Source organism: Mizuhopecten yessoensis, unplaced genomic scaffold (assembly GCF_002113885.1).
Source record: "Mizuhopecten yessoensis strain PY_sf001 unplaced genomic scaffold, ASM211388v2 scaffold11149, whole genome shotgun sequence".
Classification (NCBI taxonomy): domain Eukaryota; kingdom Metazoa; phylum Mollusca; class Bivalvia; order Pectinida; family Pectinidae; genus Mizuhopecten; species Mizuhopecten yessoensis.
In genome coordinates, this window is record NW_018408904.1 from 411,218 (window position 1) to 432,141 (window position 20,924).

The window sequence follows — 20,924 nt, forward strand, 5'->3', positions numbered from 1 at the left end:
CTCCTTTTGCACAACAGGTATTACAGACCACATTTTTTTAAATTTTCCAAATACATTTTTTTCGCCAAAAAAATATGAATATTTAACAAGCGAATAGCTTTAATAGTCATGGATACAGCTCAATTTGGAAGGAAAACAATTCTGTTTGTAACACATCCTTTTATTGTGATTGCTTCAAGTTCATAAAAACAAAAAGACAGACATGAAGCTCTGAAATCTCTGATCGGTATGTAACTCTTTTGTATTTTTATCTTCAAAACGATAACAAGAAAACTGATGTTAAAATATACAAGTTTTAATTAGACAAAAAATATCTGTATACTAGATGGACGGAGGAATGTGTATAGAATAATTCAGTCTTTCATATAAAATCAAGGTCTATCATGATAGAGTCTTGAAATGTTCAACACGTTCTTGGTAAAGTTTGTAAAATTCATTGGCTAAGTAGTAGAATGGGGCTTCCACATTTTGGAACTCTTTCTGTAAAAGAATAAACAAAGACAATCTAAGATCGACAAAATTTTATGTATTTTTTTCTAAATGAAATTAATGCATTTATAACATAGTTTAAAGAAGAAAATTAAGATTAAATGTAATAAATAATCATTTTAAGTTAGAAATACATTAAGATTAAATGTAATAAAAAAACATTTAAGTTAGAAATACATTAAGATCTTATTACTTTAATATAATATTGTGTATATGTATACACAATATACATTGAAATTTTGATATTTGATAGAATAAATTTACTTACTGAGGAACACTCAAAATATTTCAGGCCATTGGATTCCGCGAAGTGTGTGGCAGCCTTTGGACTGATCACTTGTCTCTGTTCCAAGTCAATTTTGTTTCCTATGAGAACTCCTGTGAAAAAGAACATTTCATATGTGAATGAATGACTCAGTAAACGATGATAAACCTGGAATATCTGGAATAACCCTTACCAAACATAGTATGCCAATACTAGTTATCTCCCTTCTGTAAAATCATTATAACCATGTTTGTCTGACCACATGACATTGATGTTCTATCCATGTGGTCAAACTATAAGGCAAGAAATAGGTATACACATCTACCTTTAACAAAGTAAGAAAAGGAATGAAACAAATTTTGTAAAATATCTTTTTTAATCAATGCATTTTTATTTTGTCTAATAAACGTCAACACAAAGGCAATAAAATTCATGGCATACATACAGAGAAATGTCCCAGGTAGTTATTCAAAACTATGCTTCATGAATGCCATTGTACTATTTTTCGCACATCAAACAGTGTCTTTCAACTTGTGATCAAGACACCATTGTGCCTAACTGTATATGCAGTAAATGAAATGTAACATCAAAATATAGAAAATAAATTTAGAATGACAAATTATTTTCAAGTATGTTTTTTATGTAATATGGATGAATTGCCTATTAAGAATTTATTCCAGCAACGCATATACATGTATATATATATTGTGAAAACAATCTTAATTAACCAAGGGAGGTAATCCATGTACTCATTTAAATTGTGTTAGGTTGTGTATTTGAAATTAGGTAGACTGACATTCAAAAAATAATTAAGTGATGACAGTTCATTTAAAGCCATTTGTTTGTAGGTTGACACTTTCTTGGACTAAACCAATTTCTTGATGGGAAATATAGATCTATTCAGCTTTTTTAGATTACTTGAAAAAATGTTGCCGACTTCTGGGACAGCTCTATTTTTTTATTTTATTTCTAAAATTACCTTAAATTGTAAGTTCCAAACTACTGTAAAAACCCATGTAATTTGCGCACCTGTGTAATGAGCTAACACTGTCTCTATGATTACCCGTTAACAATAGCTCTACTAATTGAAATGATTTGCAGACGGACCGTGTTGTTTTTGTTTTCACTCACCAACACGTGGCGTGAATTACGAAGCCCTACTGCATTGTCATAACTACAGACTGATTTGACTGAAAAGGGATTATAAATAATATGTTTATGCTAGAAGCGTGGACAATCAATACATCCTCTTCAAATCTACTCCAAGGAAAAAAATAGTTAACGCAGACTATTTTTACGATGCTTCATTTAATAAATATTGAAATAATTCACGAGGTTATTATCAATCACGTGTTTACGTAATGTTAGACGCGAGATCAACATGAAAGTGAGCCGGAAAAAAAACATGCTATACGTATACGCATAGGCGATTTGAAAAAACCTTACAGAACTTACATGGAACGGAGCTTAAATTGAACAACTACATTTTCGTAATAGTATGGGGAAACGCACCGAGATGTCGAAACGTAATGTCGTAAGTTGATCGGCGATTCTCTGGCATAGGAATTTGGCTAAACTTTTTTTGTTAACGGTTACCTATTTATTAATACTTTTCACATAAACTCACATAACAACACATTATGTATCTTTTATTAATGTTTGACATAAATAAATTTGTTGATCGTCATTTGTCTTAGAGTTCCGTGTACCAAGGGACATAATCCAAGATGGCGATCTCTCAGAATCGTCGATCTTTTCCTGAAAAAAACTTGAAATTTTCTATACCTGTGTATTTTACGCACCCCCAACTTTGGGTATTAAATTTCTGAAAAAAAAGTGCGCAAATTACATGGGTTTTTACGGTACATGGTTACCGTTAAAAATGTACAAATTCTGGCAGATTTTTCTAAAGACAGGAACAGATGTTGGCTTCAGAATAAACATAGGCCTTCATTTACTGCAGATCTAGTGTATAATGGTGTCTTGACACCAAATTAAAAGAATGTGATGCAACGAAAACATTATGAATGTGTAATGGTGATTAAATGAATAGCTGAATTTACAGAATCTGTATGTAGGCAATGAATTTTGTAGACATTTATCCCTTGAGCAAACAATAAACAAGAGGCCCAATGGGCCTGAATCGCTCACCTGGTTTTAATCTCACACTTGTAATCTTAAAAGTGGACAAAAATTCAACTACAGGCAGAATATCAGTGTTTGATTCATAAAAACTTACTAAAAGATTAAAACATATGACGCCTGTGACCTTGAATGTTAAACAAGGACATTAGGTTGAACAGAGTTTATAGTCTTCAAACCCAGCATGCTTTTAGCAAAATATCATTACACCGGATTAAGAAGTCATTCAAAGGTTTGAAACATATTTGACCCCTGTGACCTTGAATATAAGTCAAGGTCATTCATTTGAACAAACTTGATAGCCCTTCATCCAAGCATGTTACTGGCCAAATATCATCACCCTAGACCTTTTGGTTATTCAGAGGAAGTTGTTTAAAGATTTAAACATATTTGACCCATGTGACCTTGTATATAAGTCAAGGTCATTTATTTGAACAAACTTGGTAGCCCTTCATCCCAGCATTTTATTGGCTAAATATCATCACCCTAGGCCTCTTGGTTATTCAGAAGATGTTGTTTAAATGTGTTGTACATATTTGACCCCTGTGACCTTGAATATAATTCAAGGTCATTTATTTGAACAAACTTGCTAGTCTTTCATCCCAGCATGTTACTGGCCAAATTTCAGCACCCTAGGCCTTTTGGTTATACAGAAGAAGTTGTTTAAATGTTTTGAACATATTTGACTCCTGTGACCTTGAGTATTTGTCAAGGTCATTCATTTTAACAAACTTGGTAGTCCTTCATCCTAACATGTTAATGGTTAAATATCATTATCCTAGGCCTCTTTGTTATTCAGAGGAAGTTGTTTAAAGATTTTTTAAGACAATTGACCCCTGTGACCTTGAATATTTGTCAAGGTCATTCATTTGAACAAACTTGGTAGCCCTTCATCCCAGCATGCTTCTGGCCAGATGAGCTAAAAAGCACTATTTAATGAAAATATTTAACAAAATGGTAGACATGTATAAGGCAACATCTTGACTGTAGGCACTTCATTCTGATAATGTTGATGAAACTTCAACCTTCTTTTGTCTCGGACTTAACTTCAGGAAACCAAGCGAGGAAATCATGGTCAATTAAATGTCTTTTGTAATTAGACATCCACATGTGTGAATATTGGTGAAAATGCATTCATATTTACAATGGCAGTATATTGAAATATAGAAGTACTGATAATAACATGAAAAACAATAAACAAGGAATTTATAAGATAGGAAACAGTCTAACTCATACATACATGCATCATTTAAATGTGACAGATTTACCTGGCATGTGAACATCTGGCTTCTCTGACCGGACGCGTTCTAACCATTTAGCACAACTTGAGAAAGATGTCTCACTTGTCACATCAAAAACAATGATGATGACACTGGGGTGGTCCCACTTCAAGTAAAATAACATAGAATACAACCATTAAGACATTAGAATATTATTATAGGCAAATGATGAGGTGCACAGATATACAATATTGATGGATGGTTTGGTCCAATGATTATTCATAGTCACAGCGTGGTAACAATATGGAATATGGAATACAATTACCTTCCCACGACAGTCAGAGCTTCTGTAGTATTGTCACAAAAGATCATATTTTTTTTTAAATGTTACTTTAATGAATCAGATTTATAATAAAATATTTTGAGGAGAAAATAGTTAGTATAAATTTGTAAAGTTTGAGAATTAAAGCATAGCTCTGATATCTTTTGATCGGAGACATTATCCCACCAGTAACATCAGTTATTTACAGTCTTGAGAAAATTCCAATCTGATGATGAGAAATTATGTTTTCAAGATCAGGAATCAGGATTTTTTCAGGCATCTAAATTATAAAAACGTAAGAAAAATTCTCAAGCAGCTATCTTGAATTATCGGGGATTTCCCTCAACTAGCTAGCTATATACTCTTTCCTGCAGGAAATTTTGAAATTAAATGGGAAATATTACTGTAGTTGAAACATTACAAATGTATTGTGGTAGTGAAAACCCTGTGCTCTACAATCGTTATCACACAACCTTGTCAACCTCTCTGCATGTGTATAAATACATGATTTGTTTCATGTATCACTAAACTGTATTTTTAATAGGATATTAACGTATACAATTTGAGAAAATGCTAGGTATTTATTGTGTTACATTAAAAAGAACAGAAATTTCAACAAAAGAAAAAAAGACATGTTGGTATTTAAAATTTCACAACTTACAAATTTCTTGACATAATCGGAAAAGATTTCTTTTCCAGCAGAGTCATACAAAAACAGCTCCTGTAAAACACAGAAAATGTACACTCAATGCAACTACAATGTACCACTGAAAACCTTTAGTTCTCATAATTTGAAATCTGTATTTGATGTTGAAATCATCTTAGTATTTACATAAGGAAATTATATAATGATACAGTTAATCACATCTTGTAGTTTTTACATTGTAGTATCTTTGTACCGACGCCTGATACAATAACACTAACAACACCTTCACAAGGCTGAGACCAAATTACAAAATCCAGCCATTTTATATTACACTGGTCCATTATCGTTAAATGTACTTGTAACAGCTGATAGAATTACAGTGCCTACCACTGAATCTCTTGTTTCTGGAATATTGACTGATTTTACCAGCAGCTCGACACCAGCAGTCTGAAAAGATAACAATCTAATTTACGATCACCGACACAATAAAAATAAAACAAAAGTCTTACAATGATGTATACAACACCATTCATTGTCTTAAAATTCACTCAAATTCAGACTGTTTTCATTCAACCAACTACATGTAGTATCCTCAGAGAAATGACCAGAGAAGCATATAAGCATGTAAAAGAAATACAAAATGTATTAGTAAGTAAGATCAAATTGATGTAACTGAATCTACCTAGATTTTATATTACCAACATGAACATATTTTACACCTTTTGTACAGCAGAATTCATTTGTGGATTTGATTTGTTATTTCATACAAAACAACTCAGTGTACACACACTTTTACAATAGCCAATGTCAATATTCATATAACCTACTCGTACATATTTTACACCTTTTTGTACATGTATACATACAGTTCACTGGCCATTTGACCAAGATGACATCGAAATGTCACATATAAACGTTTTTCTGGTTGTGCTACATAAAATATCTAAAGTCTATATTTACCAACTTGAAGAAAAAGCTTAGAAATAGTGGGAGGGATGTAAGGCAAAGTAGGTCAGTAATTTTACAAGTGGGATCTTGGCACCTTACATCGTAAGATCTTCATTTGTTCTACGTCAGTTTGATTGTTAATTTTCCCTTCATCTTGTGGTAACTTTTAATAAAAAAAATCTGTAATGCTGGATTTGAGAGTGTCTTTTCAAAGTGAGGTCATTGTTCATTATTTACTTCTTTAAAAATAATGACAAAAAACTTGAACTCTCAAAACCAGTGGCTGTCTGAACAGTGGTGACCATTTTATTTTCCCTATCAGTCCCAAAATGAAACATGCACAATTTAGGAGCAAGGGTAACCTCCATATGAAATTTGAGAAAGATCTGTTGAATTATTTTTTCTTAAGTACTATTTGATAAAGGTGGGCTAAACATGCCCTTGTCACATTGTACCAGTTTCACACGTGACATGTATACATGTAAACAATATATCAATCAAAAACTCTTTCCTATATGAACTATCTGGATCACTTAAAAAGAAGTATAAAATGAGGTTTTTGCATTGTGCTACATCACTGCCAACCACAAAAAATGTGTACCAAATACATACTTCATAGGTGGGATGGCTGACTCGTGTCAGGAATGGGTTCTTATGAGTAATACTTTTCAAAAGGTATGCTTAAGTAATTATATGTTTGTTTCTATGAATCAATAGACTTTAATGTGTCACATTAAAATGTCAAATTATCCTTTAAGTGAAAATTGAAAAATAATCTGACAAGAAAGGCTAGCCCATGACAGAAGATGCATGTTGATATTTATATATTTCCAAAATGTTTGTTCCAATTCTACATTTTCAACATGAATTTTTTGAATGAGGATAGATAAGGTGTTGAAAAAAGAGAAATCTATATTTTTAAGTATGAGTTGGAACCTTGGTTATTTTATATGAAAATACTTTTTTTTTCAATACACCATTTATAATACATGTATTAATATTTGTTACTTAGAATCTATGAGTACCTAATCAATTGTGATGCCACTGTCATAGCAGGTAAGAAGAACATGACTAGTGAATGAATACCCAATTTTTTTCATCAGCAGCCAGAGTTGTCCTCACGGGATTGCAGAGATTCAGTATGTGTCTTTGAATGGTCTGCTATGACGTAGATCAACGCAAAAACTAATAAAAAATGCAGTTTTGCAATATTGTCCTACTACCCATGGTATATTCATTTTCCGTTTTGAGGCAGACTTTTGGTTAGAGGTTTTACATCCTTGCCACAGCTTAGGTCATAGGAGTACATATGCCACAAAGTATGCTTACCAGTAATGTTTGCCTTCTAATTTACAGTGTATGATGTTTCTTCCATTGTTGTTATGAAATAGGCTAGGACTACCACTCAAAAGTGACAACAAATGCACTGAGAAGCTTCCACAAGACATTTGTTTCAGTACCAAGATGTTTCAGCACTTGTGTATGACATTTCAGTACTCCCAAAGTTATTGAGATATATTCTAAGATTTTCTTGATATTCTTGGGTACTGAAATCTCTAGAATGCAATAACTTAAGATACTAAACTAAGATATCATCATTATACATTTTGTTTATGTAACGGAAGTTAGTATTTTTCAATACCTACGCTAGGAGCCGAACAAGGGACCTGTGCTTTATTAGTCTTACGCTCTACCAAGTGAGCAAAGGAGAAATTCTCCCTAGCGCAGTCCGTAGGAAGCGGCCAGTATTTTACCAGAGTGACATACTCCCCCTCTAGGAAAGAACTTGTCTTGAGTTGTAGAGGACAATGTAACAGCTAGAGGTCATTATTTTTTAAATGCCTCTGCTAGGATTTGTACCCGGGTCCTCTGGTTTACCTGTTGTCAGTATAATGTGACCGGACGAAATGCTGTGCTGGTTGCCTTCGGCATTGTGTTTCAGTGAGATAGCAATATAAAGTCAGCATCAGATCTGACTATCACACACAAGGAGGCAAGCACACAACATACCCTGTCTCCTGCACACACACAAGCTACATACACTACACACATGGAGGCACGTCCTTAAATGACCTTAGCTGTTAATGATGCTTAACAAAAATAAACCAAACCAAACCAAACCAAATTACTAGTCTAACGCTCTACCAATTGAGCTATCTAGTCAACATCGATTGGCCCAGTCCAATATCTGCTACATTTATAGGACCATATAACAAATGCATGCAGTACAGGCAGGACATTGGTTCAGCTTTTTTAAATTATTACCATTGTGTAGTTCTTTGCAAAGTGAGACCCATCACTATGAAACATCTGGCTGATAGAACTTTTTCCAACAGTTGTATCGCCTGAAACAATAAAATTCATTACAAAATTTTCACAATCTGATAATCCTGTTGCTCAGATAAGCTTTATCAATTCTGATTTTGAAAGCACTGATGGTGGGCACAGACTAGCTGTGATTGCCTTCAAATTTGATAGACCGTTTCGCAAAATCTAGTAAATTATATATACAAACAAATGTAGCTTATTCATTTTATTTCCAACGTTGTGTACATTGTCTTGCCGTTTGTGAATGCTTTACCTCCTTATACTTGCAGCCAGGGCAAAGTAGGCCCGTGTATTAATATCAATAATTCACAGAGAGCTTGTTCCATTATAATTAAGGCATTAGGTTATTTTTTAAAACCCAGTACAGAGGAAACCAGGCATTAATGATAGGTGCAACATTCTCTGGATGATTGTTCCATATTTTAACAAATCTTATCGTAAAGAATTTCTATCTAAAGAAATGTGTTACAGGAAGTTCTACCTCTTTCAATATGCCTTAATTGTTGAGACAGCTTTCCATAGTTTTACAATGTAGCACAAATCTCATATAGATTTTTTTTACCGTTCAGTATCTTGAATATCCCCCCTCCCCCCAACTTCTCTGTATTGATAAGGAGGAAAGTTTGGGTTTCTTCAGTCTCTGAGAATCATTTATTACAACTCTTATTGAGTTTCACTAGGTGTAACAGCTACTTTGTCGTGGCAAAGGCAAAAACAAAAGTTTCAATTAACACGATACGGCAGTGGTGCGAGGATCCATAATATATTCCTAATATACCCTTATAATCTGTCTGACAACGTGGACCAAAATTATTCCATTTTCATTCACCTAAAATAGAATTCAAATTACACTGTTATTCCACATAGGCCTATCCAATTCACCATTTTGATCGAAATTACTGCACTAAAACTGAGGATGTCTCGCTTGCTCAATTCAAGTCAAATCAATTTACGATATTACAAAAAAAAACTTCGACATTTTCTTAGTGGATATGGTTAAATACGTACCAACAATGACGCATTTTGCTCTGAGTGTAACCGGCATTTTTACTCGTGTTGCTTTGCTATATAGGCCCTATATAATTTGTGCTTTGGAATGTTGTTTTGGTTGAGAAATACAAAACCCGAGCACTGACTAAGCTATGTATTTTGATTGGTCTACTCTTTTCCACCAATCGCAACCAATGTAACATTGGCCTCAGAAAACCGGAAGTTGGGGAAGCTGGAAAGTTCATCGACGAAGCAACCTTACTTGTTGGTAAAATACGTCCAAAAATTGCAATGAAGAAAAAGAAGCAAGTTTTTGGGTCAGAAATATGCAATATGTACTTCTGCTGAGCACAAAGTCCAAGAAGGATAGTGAATAGATAATCGCTCTGTTCTTCTGTGCGACCGTGTGTTTTAGGAGACGGATGCTGAATATCGTCTGAGAACGTATTTCATCAACATCGTAACGTGCTATGGGATATGTTATCATGGAGTAACGTTTTCGAAATTCCAGAATAAGTGAAAAAATATCGATGAAAATGCAAAAACCTGTAGATCGAAATTTTACTTTAGCAATGGAGAGAGGAAATCATCTCATATTGCCCACTGCTTTCCACCCAATTAACAAATACAATCAATCGCATTTGGTTTTTGATTTGTATATGGCAGTAGCTTCGGGAAGTACACAAGAGGCCAGGAACATCCTTCTATCATATCCACACGTTGATTTTAACATACCAGTAAAGGGTGCAACAGCTTTGTCACTGTCTCTTTACAAGAGACATTTTGATATTTTTAATCTATTGATGCGCCACTATGAAAAGAGCAAGAATCTGAACTTAAACAAAAGCAGCAAAGATCATTTGAACCGTGTTGAGCCACCTATTATTACAGCCTGCCGAATGCATTTTCTTGAGGGAGTGGTTGCATTGGTAAATGCTGGTGCTGACATCGATGCAGCTGACAACTACAATCACACAGCTTTGTGGGTAGCATGCAGACAACAAATGCCAGACCTAGTGGAGTATTTGATTTCAAATGGTGCTAGTGTCAATAAAACCGACCAGTTCAACCGTACCCCACTTCTCACAGCCTTAACCTACAGGGTCAGCTCTTTTATCACAAAAACTCTTATTGTCCATGGAAGCAATTTACAAGGTCCGAAATACCCAATTGGTGGCACAAGCGCACAACATAATCCTCTTTTCTGGGCATCAAAGCACAAAGCAATGGAAATTGTCAAACTTTTGTTGTGTGCAGGTATACCTTTGTGGGAGATTCGTAGTGTGAGAAGAGCTTTAGTCATGGATGGGGACAATGATGTGGCTATAATAGGGCTATTAGATGCTGAAATCAACAACCCTCCAAGTCTGAAACAACTCTGTCGAATGGAAATCAGATCTTGTATCAGCAGAAACTGTAATGGGAAAGGGTTTTTGAAAAATATTGAAACATTACCACTTCCTGTTATATTAAAACAACATGTGAGTCTCAGAGTATTGTATATGTAAGATTTGTAATATAACCTACTGTGAAAAGATGAGTATATATGTTGAAAGTGTATGTTGTGTCTTTACCTGCATGGAACGCCAAATGCAGTGATTTACCGGTACTTGAGACTGCCTAGATCTGAGTTAGTGATTAAGTTTTCACTGTATATCTACATGTATGCTATAATTTTGGTGCAAATAAAACCACATGGGTCAACAGATATTTGTTGTAAATTAACAAAACAATAATATGGAACAGATTGGGCTTAGACACTAACTTCATTACCCAGAAAGATTGTTGATCTTTAATGGAAAAGCTGGGGGGCCTGGTCATAATGAGAAATGATTATTTCTCGGCTGCAGTCATGCTCTCATTGAAAATTTGAAACTAGAAGTTCTTTGGAGGATTCTAAATTATTTTGGAGTACATATGTACCTTGGTATTATATAGCTGCTTTATTCCCATGTGACATTTCTAGATTCTTTTCTTCAATGCCTGAAATTGCTGGTTATATGTCAGTGTTTCGAAACATCAGGCATATATCAGCCTGTCGTGAATTTTCGGGCCTTGTGGCCACCAACCTTACAATAGATTATCTCCAGTGCTTCAGATGTGGTTTACTCACACGAGAGTTTGAAGTATACAGTACCATAGATAAAATGTTTTCTGCGAGAATAGGTCTTGACTTTTTATATTAAACATTGGGCCATTGTATACCTAAACAGTATACTCTAGTACATGTATTTATAACAAAAGTGATTTCCAGTTAAACTAAAAAGAAAAAACTAACATTCTGTTTCATGTATTCACTATTAGCAGAACTTTAATTTTTGATGCCAAGATAATTATAAGGTGTTGATGTTCTGATTTTCTTCAGTCCTTGCCCAGAATTCTAAGGATATTGCATTTTTACATGCTTTTGTCATAGTCAACCATGTTCATGTATATATATAAACATGTATGTTCTTACAGGAAAATTGAGGGATCAAGGTTTACTTTATGTGGTGACGCATGTACACGTCTGTATATTTGATATTCTGACTGATCAGGTACACAATTTACATGAAATTATTGAAATAATAATTTCTTGAAAACACTATTTTATATACATTTATGATGTATTCCTTCATTGATATGTTTTGTATATATACACATGTACTATGTATATATTATGTTGATATGTTTCAGGCATTTTTTATATCCAGTTACAAAATTAATGTTTTAGTACAATGCTGAGCCAGCTGTTGCTTGCCCATGAAAAAGTCCTTTATTTTTTGTGGTTCTGTGTGACATGATGATTCACATTAAATTCATATTGAATTCATTATTGTTAATGGCATTCTTCTTTTGCATTAAAGCTTTCAATAGTACGTGTATTTGATTAATTTTGTGAGTGTTATTGGACTGTTGTTGAAAGTCTACCGAGTATTACATACACTATTTTTACGTAATGTTAAATGCCTTGTAATTAACAAGATTTGTTGAGTTTATCTAAATTTGAATATAGCCATAAAAAAACAAATGTGTGATTTAAAAATTGCTGGGACCATTTGATACTGTAAGAAGAAATAGAAGCACTCTTACATTGTTATGTTGTATTGATGTAGCTAGGCCAAAGCATACTGGTATATCGAGAAAAAATATTTTGTCCAGACTTGCCTTTAAACTTCAGTTTTCTCCAAATACTCATGAAAAAGCTTTAAAGCTATCCTTCAAAGCTCATACAAAAAGTTTAATCGAGTTTCGCCATTGTGGAAAATAAATATTGTGTGAAAGTAGTGACTGTTTGGGGACACAAATATTTAGTCCTGGTCTCATGATTTTCCTGACTTTCCCACATTTTTAGAACCACTATGTATTTAGTAATGGGACACACTTAGATAGACTTTGGCACACAGATGAATTGAGTTAGTCTTGAGACAAATTAATTGTAGCAGAAGAAAATCTGCTAAATTTATCCATTGACTGTACAATGCCATTGACATCAACCATGTTGGAAATAATTATTTATATTAATACACCATAAAAAAACACATCGTAAGTATGTTTATTTAAAAAAAATCTATATGTTTATTTAAATTTGTTCAATATAGCTGCAGTGATTGCTAGATGATGTGAAATTTGACACAAATTATATGCTCAGGCAATGTGAATCTGGTGCATGAAAAAAGAAACCAGCTGATCAACAGGTGGTAGTGTCATTGATTCCACCCTTAGTAGAAATTGAAATCCTAAAATATTGGAGTGTTTACATGAAAACCTGTACAATGTCCACAATGAAAACATATGCCAGTTGACGTGCTGTACATGTAACTGTTACTGCTATTCCAGCTATTAAGTTTGTATTTTTATGTATTCATTTTCTCTATAGATGTACGATGTGCTGACTAAATTGGTGTTGAACAATTAGAAAACATACTGATTTCATACATGTATATAAATACTTTTAAATGGTCCAAGTTAAAATTTGTGGAACTATTTCAACTTTTATTTTGTCAAAAATTTAGAATACAAGTGGATATTGCATGGTGTTTGTTAGTGATATTTTAGTCTGTGTGAGAACTGATGTGAAAATGTTGTCTGCTGTATTTGTTTAGTGCTGTGATCAATGGCTTGATTGTAGAGGTAGTAACAATAATGTTATGTCTCTAAGATTTATATTTCATGATTTAGCATTAGAGTCAGTATTTATTTACAAGTGTAGTGGCTCATTGCATGATTTAATGGGTAAATGAATGTTCTGATATTTTCATTACTGTATTGTAAATAGAATGCCATTTCTTGTCATCTTGTTCATATAAATTTGTAATGATAAGGAAGAAAGAGGGAGTTGAGTGAACCCATACCAACCATGTTTACTTGTTTATGAGATCATTTACAGTGTAGTATGATTGTTTAGATTGTAACAGCATATGATCTAAAATTCTTGCTAAAGAATTACATAGGGTCAAGATAACCCAATTTCCATTATTGATATTCAATACATGTAATGAATGAAACATAAATAAACCTTATTTGAAGGCTTTAATTCTTTTACGGTCACACACCCTTATTTTTTTCAATCTTTATATATTAAAACCATGTTTTCGTTTTGAATAAACTGCTAAATTTAAGCCTCAAATCCTAGTGACATATGCTAGTTAAAGAAATCAAATCGTTTGAGATAGAACTATGTTTTGGCTTTAAACTCTGATGTGTTTAACGCTAATGTGAATGTTTCACTACTACTTAAATGATTTAGTATTCAGCATGTTAATAATAATTTAGACACAACCCAATTTGATTATGATTTAATGGAAAATTCTGTCAAATTACAGACTTCATCAAATAGCCTGCACAGGACATTTTTCCCTTTGAAATATCATACAGCCCCTGGGCAAAATGCAAAAAAACATGGTACATGTACTATATTTGTTTGAAAAATGCCATGCTAGTATTAAAGTTGTAGCTAAAGGTATTCCCAATTGACACATTAAGTAGTTTGTCTATGTGCTGAATGTGAACATGTTTGTCTTATTTTTGACAGGATCAGCTGTTGATAACGTTGCGTTCATAAATCCATATGTTACATATTGAAAATCTCAGTACAGGATTGTATGCTAGTGAATAAAGGACTTGAATAAATGGTATGTAATGCAATAGGTAATTCATATGTTGTAGTGGAACTAGTTTCAGGAAGTTTTCATTTTGCATAAATAATCTGTATTGATAAGGATGTACATGTAATCTGTATTGATAAGGATGTATATGTAATCTTTATTGATAAGGATGTACATATAATCTTTATTGATAAGGATGTACATGGTACATGTGATCTTTATTGATAAGGATGTACATGTAGTCTTTATTGATAAGGATGTACATGTAAGCTGTATTGATAAGGATGTACCTGTAATCTGTATTGATAAGGATGTACATGTACTCTGTATTGATAAGGATGTACATGTAGTCTGTATTGATAAGGATGTACATGTAGTCTGTATTGATAAGGATATACATGTAATCTGTATTGATAAGGATGTATATGTAATCTTTATTGATAAGGATGTACATAGTACATGTAATCTTTATTGATAAGGATGTACATGGTACATGTGATCTTTATTGATAAGGATGTACATGTAGTCTTTATTGATAAGGATGTACATGTAATCTTTATTGATAAGTATGTACATGTAATCTTTATTGATAAGGATGTACATAGTACATGTAATCTTTATTGATAAGGATGTACATGGTACATGTGATCTTTATTGATAAGGATGTACATGTAGTCTTTATTGATAAGGATGTACATGTAAGCTGTATTAATAAGGATGTACATGTAATCTGTATTGATAAGGATGTATATGTAATCTTTATTGATAAGGATGTACATGTAGTCTGTATTGATAAGGATATACATGTAATCTGTATTGATAAGGATGTATATGTAATCTTTATTGATAAGGATGTACATGTAATCTTTATTGATAAGCATGTACATGTAATCTTTATTGATAAGGATGTACATAGTACATGTAATCTTTATTGATAAGGATGTACATGTAAGCTGTATTGATAAGGATGTACCTGTAATCTGTATTGATAAGGATGTACATATAATCTTTATTGATAAGGATGTACATGGTACATGTGATCTTTATTGATAAGGATGTACATGTAGTCTGTATTGATAAGGATGTACATGTAGTCTGTATTGATAAGGATATACATGTAATCTGTATTGATAAGGATGTATATGTAATCTTTATTGATAAGGATGTACATGTAGTCTGTATTGATAAGTATGTACATATAATCTGTATTGATAAGGATGTACATGGTACATGTGATCTTTATTGATAAGGATGTACATGTAAGCTGTATTGATAAGGATGTACATGTAATCTGTATTGATAAGGATGTATATGTAATCTTTATTGATAAGGATGTACATTTAGTCTGTATTGATAAGGATGTACATATAATCTTTATTGATAAGGATGTACATGGAATATGTGTTTTGCCTCTTTAATGCTTTAGTCACATTAATGTACCAACATATCCAGGGTGTTTCATAAAAGAAATTCTTTGCAAACATCTGTTGTTTATGTTTTTCAATGTGATGGATTCAGTGCTCTCAAAACAAACCAAAGATTATTTTAATTGTGTTTTTTATTGGTGCTAGATTGTAGTTTATTTAAAAAAATAAATTAATCTTAGGTATGTGAAATAAGAAAATTGTTTTATTTTAATTTACTTATGAAGATGCCAGTTTGCTTCATCTTACTTGCAAAATACGGAATGTACAAAAATCTTGAAAGAGTGGTCATATCATCTAACATGTAATGTTTTCTTACACCTATTGAATAATATCATAGGGTGCACATAGTTTGTTTAATGGCTTATTACAATATTTGACAAGTTCAATAAAATTCCTATTTGATGTATATGTGTGTAAACTCATTTCATCACAAGACCTCATTATCAGAAAGAAAACAAAATGTCCCCAGCTGGAAAACATAGACTTACCGTGATCATGATCACCCAGAACAGCAATTCATCAAAATACCTGATGTTAGCTTTAAATTGATTTGCTAAATATTCCATTATCATGATCTGCATTTTGATCAAACTGAACCGAAATCTTGTCAGTGTTTGACTGGAGAACCAGCACAATCTCCAACAAGCAATTTACCTTCGAAAATTGTGAAAGATAAAATTTTAATGTATGACTCTTTCATATTTGTAAAACACATAAATGTAATTGGTGGATTCGTAGAACATACAAATATTTGTTATTTTTGCATTTTTAGGAAATATTTGGGAAAATTGTGGTTAATGTTTTGTTCAAATGTTGAATATAGGAGGCAAATTGTTTCTATTACGACTGGTGCTTAATGTTTATTGTGTTGATCATTTCATTTTTAAGGACAGAAATTAAAAAAAATATGAAAGTACATACCTGTATGCAGTCATTTATTTTGTTATTTTATATCCATCTATTGTCACACCTGTGAATTTTTATCTTGCATTAGATTCTATGCTTGGACCATAACTTGACTTCACAGTGAGGACAACAGTGATAAAGTAAACACCTAACTATAATAAGATTTGTTATACTATGACTTTCACCATGAGGATTATTACTTTCATTAAATGTTTCAAATTTGATAATTTTTTCTAAATGACTAGAGCAAAAAAATTACATACGACTTTAATCTTCATATAGGGTAGCCTTTGGTTACTATCCGACATCCTCGATAGTCCAAGGATTTTTCCTCACTTACGCTATCTGCACCCCTGGGATATGTCATAGCAAAATCGAAGGCACAAAGATAGTGGTTTGATTGGTCTCCGGATATAAAAACCTGACCAATCGCCAGACTGAAACCTGACCGTGGAAGAATACAGAGGAGCAACACCCAACTTCAAAGCCAGTCATTTTTACCACTACGCAATCGCGAGACACTTTTCGAAACTACTCTTCTGCTCCCATCCACTAGGTGGTGCATTGAGCCTTCAATTTTGCTATGACATATTCCAGGGGTGAAGAGAGCGAAAGTGAATGTAACCCCTGGATATTGAGGATGCTGTCTGACAGCCTTCTTCAAGCCTACTGACAGGGGGACAGGCTTAGTGGTGTTCAGTCACCTTGCTAGGGAATATTCCCAAGCTATGACTGAACAAAGACGGCATAGGCAGCAGACAGGATGTGATATAATCTATCCTTGTTAGTCTCCCACTTGTTCCTGGGGTGGAAAAGAGGGTAGGGACTACAGGTTTTCACACTGTCCATCCATATGTTGAAAGATTTTGTCCGGGGCATATCTTTTATGCAATTTCAGCTGGGGTACCAGATTTGGTATCAAGTTCTGTGAATTATGGTTTGACCTTTTGACTTCAACATTTGAAAAAAGCTTGACCAAGGCATATACCAGGAAACTTTTGCCCAATCAAATATGTGCCCTTTGCCGATAAAATCCTTGTTTGCCAAGTATTAATTTCGCCTTTCACATGTATTCGTGTACTGTACTGTTGTTGGGAAGAACAAAATAAACGAAGATTAATGTATATATATATATATGCAGCAAAATTTTCCCAGAACAGGATCTTATGTACTATTTTAAATTGGAGTACCAGGTAATCAGATTTGACATGCAAGTACGTCTCAGAATGATTGAGTTGGAGGTACGAAAAGTAGGTCACTGTGACCTATGGTTTGATCTTTAACCTCAACCTTTGAAAACAACAAGATTTGGTAATATGCAAGTACAATGTTGAAGTTTGAGAAGGTCGCCGTGATCTTTGAATTTGTCCTGTTATTCTCTGGGCATATCCTCTTTACCATTTCACCTGAAAGTATATCGAAGGATGGCGAAGTGCACAGTCAAGAAGTAGGTCCCTTTGACTTATGCTCTAACCTTAACCTTTGATTTTTAGCTCACCTGCCCGAAGCATCTTTGGGGGAAGGGGAACCAATTTTGTTTAAATGGTGGGTGTGGCCCACCTGGGGGCTGAGGGGCGGGGCCCAATAGGGGAAATATAGCAAATTCTTTAAAATCTTTCTCCTTCTGAAGGAATGAAAGGATTTGTTCCATATTTGGTCAGAAGCATCCTTAGGGGAAGATGAACCAATTTTGTATAAACTGTGGGTCTGGTCCCCCAGGGGCCTGAGGGGCGAGGCCTAATAGGGGAAACATAGCAAATTATTCTTTAAAATCCTTCTTCTTCTGTAGGAATGAAAGTATTTGGTCCATATTTGGTGTGGGTCATCCTTGGGTAAAGGGGAACAAATTTTGCATAAACGGTGGGTGTGGCCCCCCTTTGGGGCTGAGGGGCGGGGCCCAATAGGGGAAATATAGCAAATTCTTTAAAATCCTTGTTCTTCTGTAGGAATGAAAGGATTTGTTCCATATTTGGTCTGAAGCATCCTTGGGTGAAGAGGAACCAATTCCGTATAAACCGTGGGTCTGACCCCCCAGGGGCCTTAGGGGCGGGCCAAATAGGGGAAGCATAGCAAATTATTCTTTAAAATCCTTCTTATTCTGTCGGAATGAAAGGATTTGGTCCATATTTGGTGTGGAGTATCCTTGGGTAAAGGGGAACAAATTTTGTATAAACGGTGGGTGTGGCGCCCCATGGGACCTGAGGGGCAGGCCCAATAGGGGAAATAAAGGTAAAACTTTTAAAATCCTTCTTCGAACATCGGGATTAAGGGATTTTATCCTAATTTGGTCTGGAGGATCCTATGGCCAAGGGGACTCAATTTTGTATAAGCAGTGGGTGTGGTCTCCAAGGGGGCAGAAGGACGGGGCCCAATATGGGAAATAGAAGTAAATCTTTAAAATCCTTCTTCTACCATAGGGATGAAGGGATTTCTTCCAAATTTGGTCTGGAGGATCTTGGGCAAAAGGGACTCAATTTTGTATAAACAGTGAGTTTGGCCCCCCCTGGGGGCAGATTGGCAGGGCCCATTAGGGAAAACATAGCAAATTCTTCAAAAACCTTCTTCTTCTGTACGTATGACAGGATTTTGTCCAAATTCGGTATGAAGCATCCTTTGGTGAAGGGGAACCAATTTTGCATAAATGGTGTGTCTAACCCCCCTGGAAGCAGAGAGGCGGGGCCCAATAGGGGAATTATAGGTAAAACCTTTAAAATCCTCTAATCTACCATAGGGATTAAGGGATTTTATCCTAATTTAGTCTGGAGCATCCTTGGGCCAAGGGGACTTTTTGTATAAACAGAGGGTATGACCCCCCTAGGGGCATAGGGGTGGGGCTCTGTTTGAAGTTTGTTCTTGCTATTTCTCAAGTATTGGATGGATCTTTCTGAAATTTCATAGTACTTTCAGCACCTACCATTGAGTGTTATATCTTTACTTCATACCAATTATTTTAAACACATTCAGGTGAGTGATACAGGCCCACTGGGCCTCTTGTTTTTACTTGTCATATATCCTATACTATTTCACCTGAATTATCCAAATCTAGTATGCATGATTATCTTTTGATGGCAGAGTATATTTTATTAAAAGAAGGTCACTGTGATATATGCTTTGACCTCAGTCATTGTAAATGTTTTCCAAAGCTGATCTTTCTGATTTTAATTCTACTCGAGTAACCAAATTTGGTATGCAGATATCCCAAGAGGACAGAATTTGCTGTTCCAAACAAAAGTCAGTGTGATCTTTAATTTGACCTCTGATGATAATCATTGGAAAATGTTCCCTATTCTGTATCACGATACTTTCTTTACAATATGTTGATCCTGAGATAGGTGTACAACTTTGTAAATAAAGAAATCTTTATTGGTGGGGGATAATGGATTGCATTGCAATACTTGGCCATGTTGAGGTTGGTCTGGAGGCAGTAATGAATATCGCCTCCTTGACCCTCTGTTGGAACCAGCGCAGGTCCTGGTCCAACACTCAGTTGTTGTCCCTGCTAACTGTTGGATTGATCTTGCATGAGGGCTTTTACAGGTGGTGTTTCAAACCCCATTTCTGTCCCCCCCACACATGATACTGGAAAGTATGCAATCTTTAAGAGTGTAGATGGCACCAGACAGGTCTATAGTAGATGTATTGTCTATGGGAGCCACCAATATACCCCCGATGGTATTTTGGGGTTCAGTATTAATTGTCATCTCCACCATGCAGTTTTTTTCTGGTGATTACCTCCATACAAGTGTCATCATACAATAAGCACACATGCACTTTATGCCAGGTGAGCATACCTGATGGCCAGAAAGCCTGATTCCTCACCTGGATACAATATTTAAGCAATTATGGTATATTCTCATCGAAAGTAATACAGGAAATATTTCCCTATTCTGGATTCCGTTTCTCAGCAACCTGGGCTAATATTCAATACCTAGGTCCAAAGGATGTTCATAACAAGTTTGATGACCATGGTACTTGATGGGTTGAGAAGGAATTCTTAATATAACAATCCTGGTTGTTAAGATCATTAATTATATCAAAGGAGGATACAAAAACATTAATTCATATCAGATTAATTTTCATTTTATTTGATGTGTTTGGAAATGAAACATTTACAAATGGAATGATAAAAATAGATACATGTGTAGTGTAAAACA

The 20,924-nt window shown here is 34.3% G+C and overlaps 2 protein-coding genes across 2 annotated transcripts; one reads left to right on the top strand and one right to left on the bottom strand.

Annotated features, from left to right (window-relative positions):
- Positions 1 to 133: 133 nt before the first annotated feature.
- LOC110466936 (intraflagellar transport protein 27 homolog) lies at positions 134 to 9,481 on the bottom strand. The gene is made up of 7 exons (XM_021523746.1): positions 9,369 to 9,481; positions 8,298 to 8,377; positions 5,472 to 5,531; positions 5,100 to 5,159; positions 4,165 to 4,282; positions 758 to 867; positions 134 to 480 (listed from the first exon to the last, which is right to left on the bottom strand). The coding sequence occupies exons 1-7, from the start codon at positions 9,403 to 9,405 to the stop codon at positions 382 to 384; spliced, it is 564 nt and encodes a 187-aa protein (XP_021379421.1). The 5' UTR covers positions 9,406 to 9,481; the 3' UTR covers positions 134 to 381.
- Positions 9,482 to 9,544: 63 nt separating this feature from the next.
- On the top strand, positions 9,545 to 11,933 carry LOC110466935 (protein fem-1 homolog B-like). Its single transcript, XM_021523745.1, has one exon. It carries the CDS (start codon positions 9,881 to 9,883, stop codon positions 10,856 to 10,858), a length of 978 nt encoding a protein of 325 aa, XP_021379420.1. The 5' UTR covers positions 9,545 to 9,880; the 3' UTR covers positions 10,859 to 11,933.
- Positions 11,934 to 20,924: the final 8,991 nt, after the last annotated feature.